Here is a 13,968-nt window from a genome sequence, read left to right as displayed (position 1 = left end):
CCATAGAGAGCACCCCCCCTAAACAAACTCCTTCCATTTGACTAGAGGGTCGCTAGGGTCCGACACCATCGTCGGTGACGTCACTGATACCACCCACTGCTGGTGGGCTCAGGGCCGATGGTAGATTTGAGATAGCCTTCAAATCTTTTTGGTGGCCAACAAGAGGGGAGCCCACCACAACTTCACTTGCCTCGGACAAGTCACTACCCTCCTCCTTCCCTTTTCGCACAGTCACACCCCGACAGCACATCGATTTCGACATCATGATGCCACCCTTTGCTGCAGGCATGCCCTTCGGCTTCAGCCTACTCGCTAATTGGTCCAGGTCAAAAGTCAGGCCTGATGCACTTGTAGCCCCATTGGCCTAGTGGGCCTTCCTGGGGCTTCTGGCCCACTCTAGTTTGAATGAGCCCGCCTTACTCATCACAGTGTCATGTGGGCTTGGGCTACCATCCTGGCCCAAGCCCGCCCCATCCTCCATTGGGCCGATGTCCATGAGGATCGAAAAAATTGATCCAGCCACCAATTCCAATTCGGTTGAGCTCACTCACTCGAGTTTATGCCTTGTCAGCCCCTTATCGGGTGATTTGTGTTGAGCCAACTTTATTAGCTTCTACCATCCATTCGAGTTGAGTGGTGATTCGGCCAAACCTGATGTCTCCCTTGACGATCTCGGCCTACATGAGGATGAGCTAGGGCCCAAAGACTCAATCTCCTTTTTGGCTTCGATCCAGCTCTAAGGGCCCATGGCTATTAGATCCAAGCAGTAACGATCCATGGCCCCAACCGTGGATGGCCACCGATCACCGAAGCAGCATCATCGATGTTCTCTATTAACAGATTGGATCCCTTCTCCACTACCATCAGCACTACACTCGATTTTCGACCAAGCTCGTTGGCCTCCACAAAGTTATTGGGTTGCAATGGGCAATCATTGCCATCCAAGCTTGGCTCCGTTTGTGGAAACAGGCAACCATCATCTATATGTCCTAGCCGAACGTAAAGGTAACAGGCGGTCGGAATATTCTTGTTGCCAAAGTTGCCAGAAAACCCCTTTCTGCCCTCCGATCGAAAAGAGGCACTGTGGCGTTGAGGGCGATTCGCTCTCGGGCATAGTCAATCTTCCAGAGTTGATCGATGAAATCATCGGTAGATAATAGTTTTCAACCTTTGATGCAATATCCAAAATTCTCAACTATTTCTAGTACTTGATCAACAACTCAGGTAGTTAGAGCCACCCAACAGTCCGACAGATTGCCCTAGCCTCCAGAACAAAGTTGGTCACCTAAGGTTCCATCGCTAGCAACTGATCAGGGATGAACTAGGGCCTGCTGAAGAAAGCAGCCTCATAGTCGGTTGCTAACCGAAAGCAGAGAAGATAATGATACACCACCAAAGCAAATGTCTTCAGGTCATACTGAAGCTTCTTTTTTTCCTTCACCTCTTTCGCCACCCACTCCAATGGCGTTCTCCGACCCAAACTCTATGTGATGATGGTGATATGCTCCCGTTCCTTCCTCGAAGCCTCCATCTCTTCTTTTAGAAACTCGAGGACTTTGGTAAAGTAGCATTGGAACCTCTTTACCTCCTCCTTGAAGACCTTATGCAATGTTCATACTGACTGCTGTGGAGCCTCCTATGCCACCTTCGACCAGGACCGACTCCCTTCATCGGAGCTGGTGGATGGCCTGCCACCTTTACCACCACTACTAGTCTTCCCCTCCATCACCCACCTGCCTGTACGTTGTTCGATGAAATGCCACACAGTTGCATGGATTGTAAAGCACTTCCTCACAACCGCTTGCAAGCGCACTGAAAACCCTAATGCCTCAATTCTCCTCCTGCCTTTCAAGATAGGAGATGCAACATGGTATCTACTAACATGAGCTGAAAAGCCCATTGCTCAATTCCTTTATGGCATGGGACCACCTAAATACATGGAGTGATCTTGTGCACGAAATCCATGTTACTAACACGAGAAATAAAATGGCCGAGGGCATGTGTCATGGTACTGGCAACCAACTGTTGACCAAAAGCCTTATTTCATTTATTTATTATTTTGTGCTTAAGCATTATTAGAAAATTTTAAGTTCTCGATCAAATTCACCATATCCTTGATCTCTTATAAAATAAATATTTATCCTTCTGCATTCTTTTTCCTTTTTTTTTCTTTCTTTCTTTCATTCATTCAGTCTTTCTTGATTTATGTTTAATAAGTAAAAGAAAGTCTAGGCTTCCAAAACAACTAGTCAAACATTACAATCCTAATTAACAGCAATAACAATAGTAATAACAACAACAAACCTACCCTACTATCATCCATCACATGGTAGGGGAGGAAAATCACTAGTCTAGCCTATTTGTCATTGCCCTCAAATAAGCAAGCCAGTCAATCAACCACCTCATTTCCCTCTCCAAGGTTGTAAGATAGAAAGGAAGCCTCCAAACAAAGGCATCATCAATATTATAATTGGATATTCAGCATACCACAGTTTGAGAATCACCATGGACCATGGTCCATCCTAATCAGCAGAGTAAAACTACTGCACACTCTAGCAAATGACCCTCATCTTAGCCATAGGCAACATTGGTTTTGATAAGCAGAAAGTGTCATCCCCAAAATATGTTCATAGTGATCTTTGATAACAAATTAGGCCCCCTCTAGAAAAATCTCTTTTAACCAATACACCAAAGTAAAATATAACTCTAGAGACCTTCTAGGGCGGTGTTGAATTTATGGGTAGCATTATGACTATTCTGCTCTCTTGATTGTGATTTAGTATTAACCTCTTAAGCAAGGGCAATGAACTAATGATGCTGAATTGAACTCTACGATGGCTTAGGAGGTCTATGTGAACTTTTTATGAGGTCTTCTCTTGTCTTACCTTGTTTACGGCTAGAGTAGCCTAATTACCATCCTCTATGTTGATATGTCAAATCTTCATTATTGAATGTAATGGGATGCACTAGATGCACTGAGTGAGAACATGAACGTCAAGTCACTCTGTTTCATAAGGTACATGATGAAACCATATTTAATATACTGAGCAATGCCAACCTCTAAAAATGGATCAAATAATAGGATTATTTTTAAATAATATTTTTTTAATAAAATATTTTTAAAATATCGTGGTTCACAAATTATTTTTGAAACTACAATTCAAAGATTATGTAGGATAAATTTTTGGGTTCAACCCACAAATTTTAAAGCCATGTGAGATAAATTTGTGGGTTGAACCCATAAATTTTAAGTCCACGTGGAGATATAGCACGAATTTTGATATTTAAATTCATGGATTGAAGCTACGAATTAACAATGAATTCATGAGTTCCATCCATGAATTCAAAAATTCATGGGTTCAACTCATGAATTAATTTTTTTTAATTTGAATTAAAAATTCATCGCCTCAAGTCACATTTTCTTCGCCCTACCCCACCCCAGCCATTTTTGCGCCCCCTCTCTTCTAACCATCTGATCCCCCCTCCCCCATGCCGTCCTGCGCCACTCCCTTCCCCTCCGACATTCTCGTTGCGCCCGCATCAACCCCCCTGGCTGCCCCTTTGTCCCACCGTCGGATTGTGCCCCTGGGCCCCGACCCCCCTCCACGGTCCCTCCCGACTGCCTTTCTGTCTGACCCTCGAATCGTGCCCCCCGACCCCCCTCCCCCCACCCCCCTCCACGATCCCCACTCTGCTCCCCTTCTCTCGAACCATCGGATCGTGCCCCCCGACCCCACCCCCTCCCCTCCCGTTCTTTCTGACACTCGGATCATGGCCCCCGACCCCCCACCACCACCCCCTCCCCCTACCCCGGTCGGTCCCCATGCTGTTCGCCTTCTCTCCTATTGTGGGGTCCCCCTCACACCCCTGCTTTTCCATCTCTCCGGTCATCTTTCGGTCACCAGGCCGCTCCTCATCTTCGACTGCTCTCTCTGTTGGATCTCGGGTCCGACTGCCTTTCGTCAGTCTGATCATCGATAGTTTCTATCATCCCTCCTCTGGTAAATTTTTTTATATTATTATCTATTTTTTTTAATTTGTACACTAATTATTTGGTCTGTTGCAAGTGAAAAAGAAAAAAAATAAAATTAATAATTATAATTTTTTTCTAAGTATGTAAAACTTTACAATATTGTAAAAAAATGTTGAGTCACATAATCTATTCAAGTGAATTGTTATTAGAAGATTATTTTAATTTCTGACCTTGAGCCATGTAGTTTACTTTATTTTGTATTTTATTGATGATTTTATGTAGAGCATACTAAAATTGTTGTATTTGTTATATATGTAGTGATGGAAGAAAATATCATGGCCTTATGCTACATAAATGGTTATATAGTTTATGGGCCAAATGACATTGAATACAATAATCATCCTCAAAGGGCAATTAGAATTAAATCTGAAATTAAATTTGAGGAGTTGGAGAATAAATTATGTAGAGTCTTTCCTGTAGATAGAAGCAAGAATAGACTCACGATAATATATAGATATCCACAGATTGTACAGCTGACATTATTAAAGTATGAACCGATTTCGATTAGTGAAGATAAAGATATGAAAATAATCTTTTCGATGGTTAGTTCGCACCCATGTTTATCGGATGCAAAGTTGTATCTAGAAGTGTAGCCTATTGAAGCTGAACAAGATGAATATGAAGTAGCTGATAGGGATATAAGAATAACTCAGGACACTGAATAGATCGATCTATCTAGAACAACTCAGAACACTGACTATGTACCAGGGACTCAAAGTTCCAGACATGCATAGGACCAGTTCCTTATAGCGGATCTTGATGTGGCAGGTGTCACTATCAGACAATCATCAATTTACACACCTGTTGATGATGTGGTGCACATAGATAATCGGCTATTTAAGGAAGATGACATATGAAGCGGAGATGAGATAGACTTCTATCTTCAGCAAGCTGGTACTTCTATTGATATAGGGTGCCCATCTGTAGAAAAGCACCCAAATTTAAGGGTATTTGAAGCTCCTTTTGGAACATTTAGATCAACTGATTGGATGACAGCTAATATATCAATATTTTCTGGATTAAAGGCATGGTGTACCGGTTGGAAAAGAGGTGTCGAATTGTCAAAAGGGCTTCATTTTATAGATAAGGCAGAACTACAAATGCAGTAAAACAATATCATATTGAGAGGCATTATGAATTTAGGGTTGTCGAGTCGGAGCCAATGCTTTGGGTGGTAAAATATAAAAATAGAGAGTCAGGATGCAATTAGATGCTCTGAGTCGTTAAGCGATACGATTATTTTGAAATCATAAGATATATCGGTCCACATACATATTTCAACTATATTTTCTCGAGATCATTCTGGTCTTGATTCGAACTTTATTGCCAATGAATTTCCAAATATTGTAAAAAAAATATCCACAATTTTCATTGCCAGCATCAGTGCAATTATTAAAAATAGATTCAACTACATGGCCAGTTATAGAAAGTTGTAGAAGGCGAAGCAAAAAGCAATGGTATTGACATATGGAGATTGGGATAAATCTTACGACTTTTTGCCAAAATGGTTGTGTGCTATATAAAAATTTAATCTCGGATCTTGGATGAAGTTCATCAGCACTTTCACCAATTATCCTCCATTGACTGCATTTGATCATGCTTTTTGGGTATTTACACCATCAATTGAAGGTTTCAGATACTGTAGACCAGTTATTAGTATCGATGCTACATTTATGTATGAAAAATATCAAGAGAAGCTGATGATTGCAACAGCTGTTAATGGAAACAACCAAATATTTTCACTTGTCTTTGCTATAGTAGATGAGGAGTCTACTGATATATGGAGTTGGTTTTTGGCTTGTCTTAGATATTGTATTATATCACGTCATGGTATATGTCTTATTTCAGATCGACATTCAGATATATTGTCGGCTTTACAGAATGAACATCTTAACTGGCAACCACCAGATGCACATTATGTTTATTGCTTGCGCCATATAGCGAGCAACTTCAATACTCGATTTTAGGACTCCAATCTCAGAGATTTGGTGAAAATAACTGAAATACAAACACAACTTAGGAAGCTCAATAAATGTATGATGAAGATTGAAAAGATGAATTCGGAAGCTATTCAATGATTGAATAAAATTTCTGTAGAGAAATGATCTCATGCACATGATGGTGATCAAAAATTTGAAATGATAACTACTAATTTATCTGAATATTTTAATGGTATACTGAAAAATGTACGTTTTTTGTCAGTAACTTCATTGGTGCAACTGACATTTTTTAGGCTTGCATCATATTTTGATGGTCGACGTGCTCAGGTAAATGAAATATTAACTAGAAGTAAAAGATTTGTTCCATTTGCTACAACTTGTATGATTGCCAACCAATCAAAAGCAACATCTCATAATGTCATAAGATTCAATAGAGCAAGCAGATTATTTTAAGTACAAATAGCATTCCGTGGGCCATATAACAATAAAGACAACAATACTCAGGTGATGGCAGATTTTAGCCAGATCAATACGTTTAAGTTATTATATATTACAAATAAAAAATAATTTTTTGATTTAATAAGCTAATATGCATACATATAGTACGATTATCTGAGCATACATGTACGTATCAAAAATGACAGTAGTATCATTTACTGTATTCTCATGTGATGGCTACCTGTGCACATATATCAATTGATTTTTGGCAATATGTTGATTGGTATTACACACTATAAGAGTATCATCATAGTTATCGTCATCAATTTCAATCCATCCTACATGCAACTTATTGGATGCAATAAACAAGTGACATCACTATTATACCACAGAAAGAATGGTTGCGACAAAAAGGAAGGCCACGATCCTCTAGACTCAGAAGTAAAATGGATTGGATGGAAGTTGAGAACAAAACTATGTGCCAAAAGTGTCGAAGTAGGATATAGCAGACGAACATATCCGAGAATCAGAGAATGAATCTTTTTTGAAATATGTGTTAAACTTTGTATTATTATTAGTTGTAATATGACATTATTTTTGTTCTGACTTGTTTCAAATATGTATTTCTTTGATGGAGTATTAAATATGTATTTATTTGATTCATTATCAAAAATTTATTTTTATAAATGCCTTCTACAGTATTTGCACATGACCCAGTTTCAGTCCATAGAGGAGACTGTAGCACATTTTGAGTATGCAATGGTCGAGTACGAAGGACCGAGTGAGGGCCTGGACCGACCGCTTTCCTCAGATGGTCGACCGACCTGACCAATTTTCAATATATTTTCCAAATTATAAAATTTTTTACTCAATTTTCTTATAACTATTGATTGGGCACTAATGCATTCTTGGTTTAGGATGTTCTTCGACACTAATTATTGATTAACCACTTTGTTGCCCAAATTATATCTTAAATTTCACATACTTTTGATCAGAATACAAGATTTCTCATTTGAAATGATAGCAACAAAAGAAAACTACATATGCTTATATCAAATCGAAGTATATTTATCTAAAAATAATAAAAAAGATGAAAGATCTTCGAGTGAAGCCTCACATACTGCAGTCAGTCACTGAAGCTTAATCATTCGGAGCAGGATCCTATGGTGGTGGAGGAAATTGACGATAAAAATACTATATGAACTGATCAAATCATCCAAATTTCTCATCCAATCGAGTACCCATCTGTGCAAATCCCTCATCCAGTCGGGCATCCATATATGCAAATCTCTCATTAACAGATATCTCCAATGCATTTATACGAGTAGATAATACATGCTGATCGGATGACTACTGATCGAATTGTGTAGCATGTGTAGGCTCCTCTCTATCGGTAGGCTAACTACCTCCTTCACCATCATATTCTTCTTCATCTACTGTAGACATACGCATCTATACCCCATCATGAAATGTATACCCCATATGCCTTAGAGATGCATGATTGTAAATGTTACTATGTTTGACCTTGATAACTTTATCATTAGCCATGATATGGATATCAAATGCCTCAAATATAGCGGTCAGAACAGCTCCATATGGCAAGATGGTTTTTGAACTTTGAAAACATTCATTCATATAAAACATCATTAAATAGGGCAAAATAATCCTATCACCTAAAAGAACCATTCTGAGGAGATAAGCATCTAAATATGATATGTATTCTCTATGACTTCCTCTAGATAGAAAATTAAATATAAAAATATGATGGATTAATATAGTTTCAAGTGGTAATAGATTTGCATCAGATTTAATGGTCGCACTTATATTGTCCTCAAAAACAGTTTTAACACAGGAAGCATAGTTTAATACTGGATGATTTTAAATAGTACTACTACTGAAAAATCTATCACCATCTGATGGAATACTCAAAATTTGACCTAAAATTTTACAGTCAAATTCGATCACTTATCTTTTAACATATGATGAAATAGAACAAAACCTACTATTAAAACTAAAATTACTATAAAAATACTAAACTAGAGTAGGCTATGTTGGATTGTTGAGCATAATCATAGATAGCCAACTCATCCTTTCAAATAAAAATCTAATACGAAAATCATTAAAATTATTTAAATCGACTATTCTATCTCCTAAATTTTTTTTTCAAAAAATTTGATTGAAATTTTTTACTACACTCACTATTTAGAAAAAAGATCTCTTCGTACCTACGAGATAGTTGCTTTCCTTTCTCTATTCGAGCTCTTTTTTCTTTCGACAAAATTCTACCTTTTTTTGAAGCCATAATCGATTTTAAAGTGAGGGATCAGAGTTTGTGGACTAAATGGACCAATACAAAAAAAAATTTGAAAAATTCTCAATGGGGAGTAGGAAGGGCTTGGGTTGGATTTAAAGTCAATGAAATCATGAATTGAATCCATGATTTTTTGAATTCATGGGTTGAAGTTGGATTTAAAGTCAATGAAATCATGAATTGAATCCATGATTTTTTGAATTCATGGGTTCAACCCATGAATTTTTGCAACGGTCGCAACGACAAAAAATTTCAAACAAAAATTATAGGTTAAACCCACGACTCTAATTCGTGGATTCAACCTACCAATTTTTGCAACATTTAAATTTCAAATAGTGAGTTGAACCCACGATTTTTCAAATTCATGGATTCAATCCACGAATTTTTGATTTCAAATTTTAAAAAATTTCATTCACGAAAATTCATCGACTGAACCTACGAATTCTTAAATTCATGGGTTGAACTCACGAATCCATTTAGATTAATGCGTGGCTTCAACTTACGAATTTAAATATCAAAATTCATGCAACACTCTATGTAGACTTAAAATTTATGGGTTTAACACACGAATTTATCCCACGTAGTTCAAAATTTATGGGTTGAACCCACGAATTTATCTTACGTAGCCTTCAAATGGTAGTTTCGAAAATAGTTTATGAACCACGGTATTTTAAAAATATTTTATTAAGAAAATATTATTTAAAAAAATCTTCCAAATAATATCCATCCATATATATTTTCATACCCAAATTAGCATCCAATCAATATTCCCTCCCCCCCCTTTTTTTTTTGGTAAAGAATCAATATCCCCTTTGACAAAAGGAAAAAAAAAAAAAGAATAGAGATACATAACTATTTGATTATAATCCTCTTTAATCTTATTTAGTATTTATATATTTTAAAGATAAGTAATAACCATATTAACATATCGCTAATTTAGTTTGCCTTCTTCGATAATAATTTGATTTTATAGACACAAAATTGAGCTATGTGATTTATATTCCTATTATATGTATATACAATCAATATTCAATATATGTCTATATCTACTTAAAATAAATATATATTATATTATATTTTAATTAATATTTATATTCATATTTGTATCTATAAAAAAAAAATTCAAATGCAAATATACTAATATTTGATCAGATCTATTCTCAGCCCCACAAGCCTATGACGAAATTATTCTTTTTCTTGCATGGGTTAGTTAGCAACATTGTACGAAGAGATTGATTTGATTTGTACAGTTCATATAGGGCCGCGTTGCACAGCAATAGCTGGTACAATAGTTGTACAATAACTTCCGATCCATCCATTTCACCTCCTATCAAATCCTCATCTAACAGTTGTATTGAGGACAAAGTAAACAGTAAAGCCAAGTCAGCTTATCAACGGAAGCCTTTCTATTACAGAAAAAATTATTGATTAGAAAGATCCTACCACAAATATCTTAGACCAATCAATAATAAATTAGCATATCGTTTTAAAAATTAATTTTTTATTAAAAATTATCAATAAATCAATCATAATTAATAATAAATTTTTTATTTAAATTTTTAATTAAATTTAATTAATAATATATTTTTTTGATGATAATTAATATATTAATTTATTATTGAATGATATAAGATATATACAATAGAATGGCTCTAACCAACATTACTCTGGCTCGAACCGCTTGCTGTTTCACTCCAAACAGTAGAGCACACAGCATTCTTACCCTTCTTTAAACATTAAAAATCCTCTTTGTTACCAAAATAGCCCCTGAAGGAAACGACTGGGAAACGGGAGGCATCCTTGGAAGACCCATGGCAGCTTACCCTCTCACCTAAAAGTGCGGTCCCCAAAGGCCTGAGCTCTGGCCTACCTACAGCTCCAGGGCGTTTCTTTTCTTCTACCACCCAGGTCTGAGGTGGACATATTCCCCGCTCCTCCAACAACCAAGGGTTGTTGTTCCCAAAACGCCCCTGGTGATCATAGGAATAGGGAAGGAACAACTTTGGCACTCATGGAGGTGACGCTCACCATGTCCTGGCCTCATCCACCGCCTCCCTCTTGTCCCCTTATGAAATGGTCCCCCTTCCTAAATGACCCTGTCACTCATGAGGACATGATTCTGACCACAGATTAGTGCAGCCAGACTCACCAGTTGTCATGAAACGGATGGTGGTGGACAATGGTGATGTCCAATTTTTTTTTTGCATGTTATAACATTGGTTAATTTCAATTGTTAACATCTAGTGTACTAGCAAATATAGCATCAGTTGATCCATAGTTTAATGCTGTAAAACCCACGGGATTTATTCAGCAAGAGAAGAATGGAAAGAACTTATTCAGAAAAGGACTTCTCCTATGAAGGAAAGTAGGGGTATTATGGGAAGTTCACTCTATTTTAATTAATAAAAAGTCCCATCCCACCATCTCCACCATGGGGTCTTCGAGCAATAGCTGCAACATCACAGCACAGCAGCCATCCATCTCCCCTTCTTTCCATCAAATCCTCTCTCTCTCTCTCTCTCTGTGATACCTGGGGGAGAAGGAATGGAGAGAAGAAAATTAAAGGAATCCCCACCCTCCACGGAGTTCATCTCTCCTCTCTCTCTCTCCCCCCCTATCTTTCTACCTGATGGCCCAGCTGGACCAGGAGTTATGTGATGGAAGGAAACCAAAACCGAAACCAATGCCAAGACCAAAACCAAAAGGAGAAGGAAAGATAGGGTGTCTTGCAGATATGTGTACCAAAGCCAACCAAATCGCTCTCTCGTTCTCCCACCCAAAACAAAACTACTGCCCCCCGACTTCCCAAAATGCCCCTCTTCTGCCCGGGGAACTCTCCAGCTCCCTTCTATCAAGGAAGAAGACTCCTAGTCCAGCTCCTGTTCCCGTTTTATATGGGGCCTTTCCTGCCCCTTTTGGTCACGGTCAGACAAAGAAAACAGGGCACGGAGCCTCCCTCTCCCTCTATCTCCTCGCCTCTCTTTTCTTTGTTTCGTTCCAAGTTGGTGTCTTTTGGCCTTCCTCCTGGGGTTATCTCTTTTTGCCCTCTCTCCTTCTCCGCCTTTTTGTCTTTCTGAGGGTGGGTGATGGTGATGAAGAAGGGAAGAAAGGTGGCTGTGGAGGCTTCTCCATCGGCCTGTTTTTTGCTCGGGGAGGAGGCTCGGGCGTGGTTCAGGCACGAGAGCCTCTTGCAGGACTATGAGGAATTGCTAAAGGTGAGAGATTTGGGCTTTTCATCGTGTCTGCGTTATGATTAATTGGATGCTATGTCTGATTGAGTTGATTTAGGGTTTTAGTTTGGTGCGGAATCAAGCGTTTAAGGAATCCCATGTATGGGGTTTTCTAAGAGATTTTGAGGGTTTCTTCATAATACGTTTTCTAGGTTATGTGTATATGTTATTTTCATTATTCCAGCGATATAGGCTTTCCGCCGTTGTTATTATTTAGAGTGTTCATATGATTATTTGACTTTAGGCATGTAGGGTTTTCGATTTTGTATGAGGGAATGTTGGGATCGATTTCTGATGGGTTTGTTCTTATTTTCTTGGATATCAGAGATCTAGAGTTATATTTTTTATTGATTTCCATAAACATAGGGATTTCCTTGATAGATCTAGGGCTTATTGATGCTTCATGCGAGGGTTTCTCTTACTCTTTCTTCTTTGCTTTCGAGATCTTTTCTGAGTTGGATTTGTTGTTAGGTTCTTTTGTTTTATTAAGGTCCTTCATGTTTGCCATTCTAAAAATTGTCGTGTAATTTTTCAGTTAAAAAAGAATCAGACGCTTCTTTAAGGGTTTTGGCTTCTCAATTGAAAGTTTTAGGTTCTAATTTGGATTTTTATTAGATCTCTTTTCTGCCATTGTTGTTATTTGGTTTGTTCTCTTCTTACTTCACTGATCTTTTTAAGGTTCTAAACTATACTTTCTTTGTACAGGAAACTGAAGCAAAGAGGAAGCAATTGCAAAAGGTTAATCAAAAGAAGCTTAAGCTCCTTGCTGAAGTCAAGTACTACCACTTTCTTATATTCCTTCTACTAATCTTTATTTTCCTTGTTTCCTATTGACAATTTTTGAAGGTTTTAAAAGATTAAAGTTCAAAGAATTACTATGATTAACGGTTTTTAATGTCTTATTTCTATTGCTGTAACGAATTGCTTTGGAAGGTCCCAATTCACAACAAGTGACTTGTTGGTTGTCTTGGATGGTGTAGATTCTTGCGGAAAAGGTACAAGTGCTTATCGAAGAATCCATTGCAGAAAACCACATATAGACTGAAAAAGCGGTCATGCAAAATCCCATCCTCAGTGCTTGGCCATGGTGAAGCACCAAGTCCGGTGATTCAAAATGAACTCCATCAAAAAGATAGAAGTTACATTGTAAGAGAAGTTGCAGTCCCGAGCACTTCTGCAGTGTTAGACTTGAACCAGGCTTCCTTACCGGTAACTATAATTGATATGCGTATATGTGATACTTTATGTATTATATTGTGTTAATTTGTTCATAATTTGTTTTTGTTAAGTTGCAGAATGGTGAGGAAATGGAGGAGTTTCAAGGGGAACCGGAGTCCATGAAGGTTGATAAGTTGAACAAAGGTTTAACGGAGGGTGACCTTGTTGCAAATGATCTGAAGCTGTTGATCTGTCGAGATGTTGGGAATGGAGTGAAGCGTGGTGGAAAGAGGAAAATTACATGGCAAGACCAGGTAGCTTTGAAGGTGTAGAACTCTTTAGTGTATAGTGGATGAAAAACTCAGTCTATTATGCCTCTCATGAATTTGCTGTGCTACAAATCTTTCTATTGTAAAGAAAATTCAATCATTAGGTATAGATGTCTTATGCATGAATATTTTTAAGGCTGTGATACAATGCCTGTGCTATGTAGAATCAATTCTTTCTTTTGTTGTTGAAAGGCTGTTCTCAAGAATTCATGGGGGCAGGTTGCTAAATGGTCATGTTGATGGGTTTAATACATTTGGTGAAGCACTTATAAATCCTCTACCTCAATCATCATAACAAAACCATTCATAATTCCTGAAGGAGTGAAAAGTTAATTGTCAGGAAGTGTAGAACTACTCAACTATTCATTTGATTGTGAGCTAGCTTATATTTCCATGTCCTCTGAATACTGAACTATTCTGGACGCGTCATTGGACCATGGAGGCTCCAATGTATGTTACTGTAGTTGTGCTCTTCTTTGGTATGTTAATACATGTTGGATGTTTGGTTGGTCTTCTATACATTTAAGTG

At 37.9% G+C, this 13,968-nt stretch overlaps 1 protein-coding gene across 2 annotated transcripts; it reads left to right on the top strand.

The window, feature by feature from the left end:
- The first annotated feature begins 11,148 nt into the window (after nucleotides 1-11,148).
- LOC105049875 (uncharacterized) lies at nucleotides 11,149-13,546 on the top strand. Of its 2 annotated transcripts, none has more exons than XM_010929655.4 (4): nucleotides 11,149-11,937; nucleotides 12,658-12,728; nucleotides 12,933-13,161; nucleotides 13,242-13,546. In XM_010929655.4, the coding sequence occupies exons 1-4, from the start codon at nucleotides 11,809-11,811 to the stop codon at nucleotides 13,440-13,442; spliced, it is 630 nt and encodes a 209-aa protein (XP_010927957.1). In that variant the 5' UTR covers nucleotides 11,149-11,808; the 3' UTR covers nucleotides 13,443-13,546. The 2 variants fall into 2 exon arrangements, with proteins under 2 accessions (XP_010927957.1, XP_010927958.1); XM_010929656.4 differs by having other exon boundaries at nucleotides 11,153-11,937; nucleotides 13,248-13,546.
- The last annotated feature ends 422 nt before the right edge of the window (nucleotides 13,547-13,968 follow it).

The sequence above is a fragment of the Elaeis guineensis genome, chromosome 8, assembly GCF_000442705.2.
Source record: "Elaeis guineensis isolate ETL-2024a chromosome 8, EG11, whole genome shotgun sequence".
Classification (NCBI taxonomy): Eukaryota; Viridiplantae; Streptophyta; class Magnoliopsida; order Arecales; family Arecaceae; genus Elaeis; species Elaeis guineensis.
This window is presented reverse-complemented; position numbering and strand designations above follow the sequence as displayed.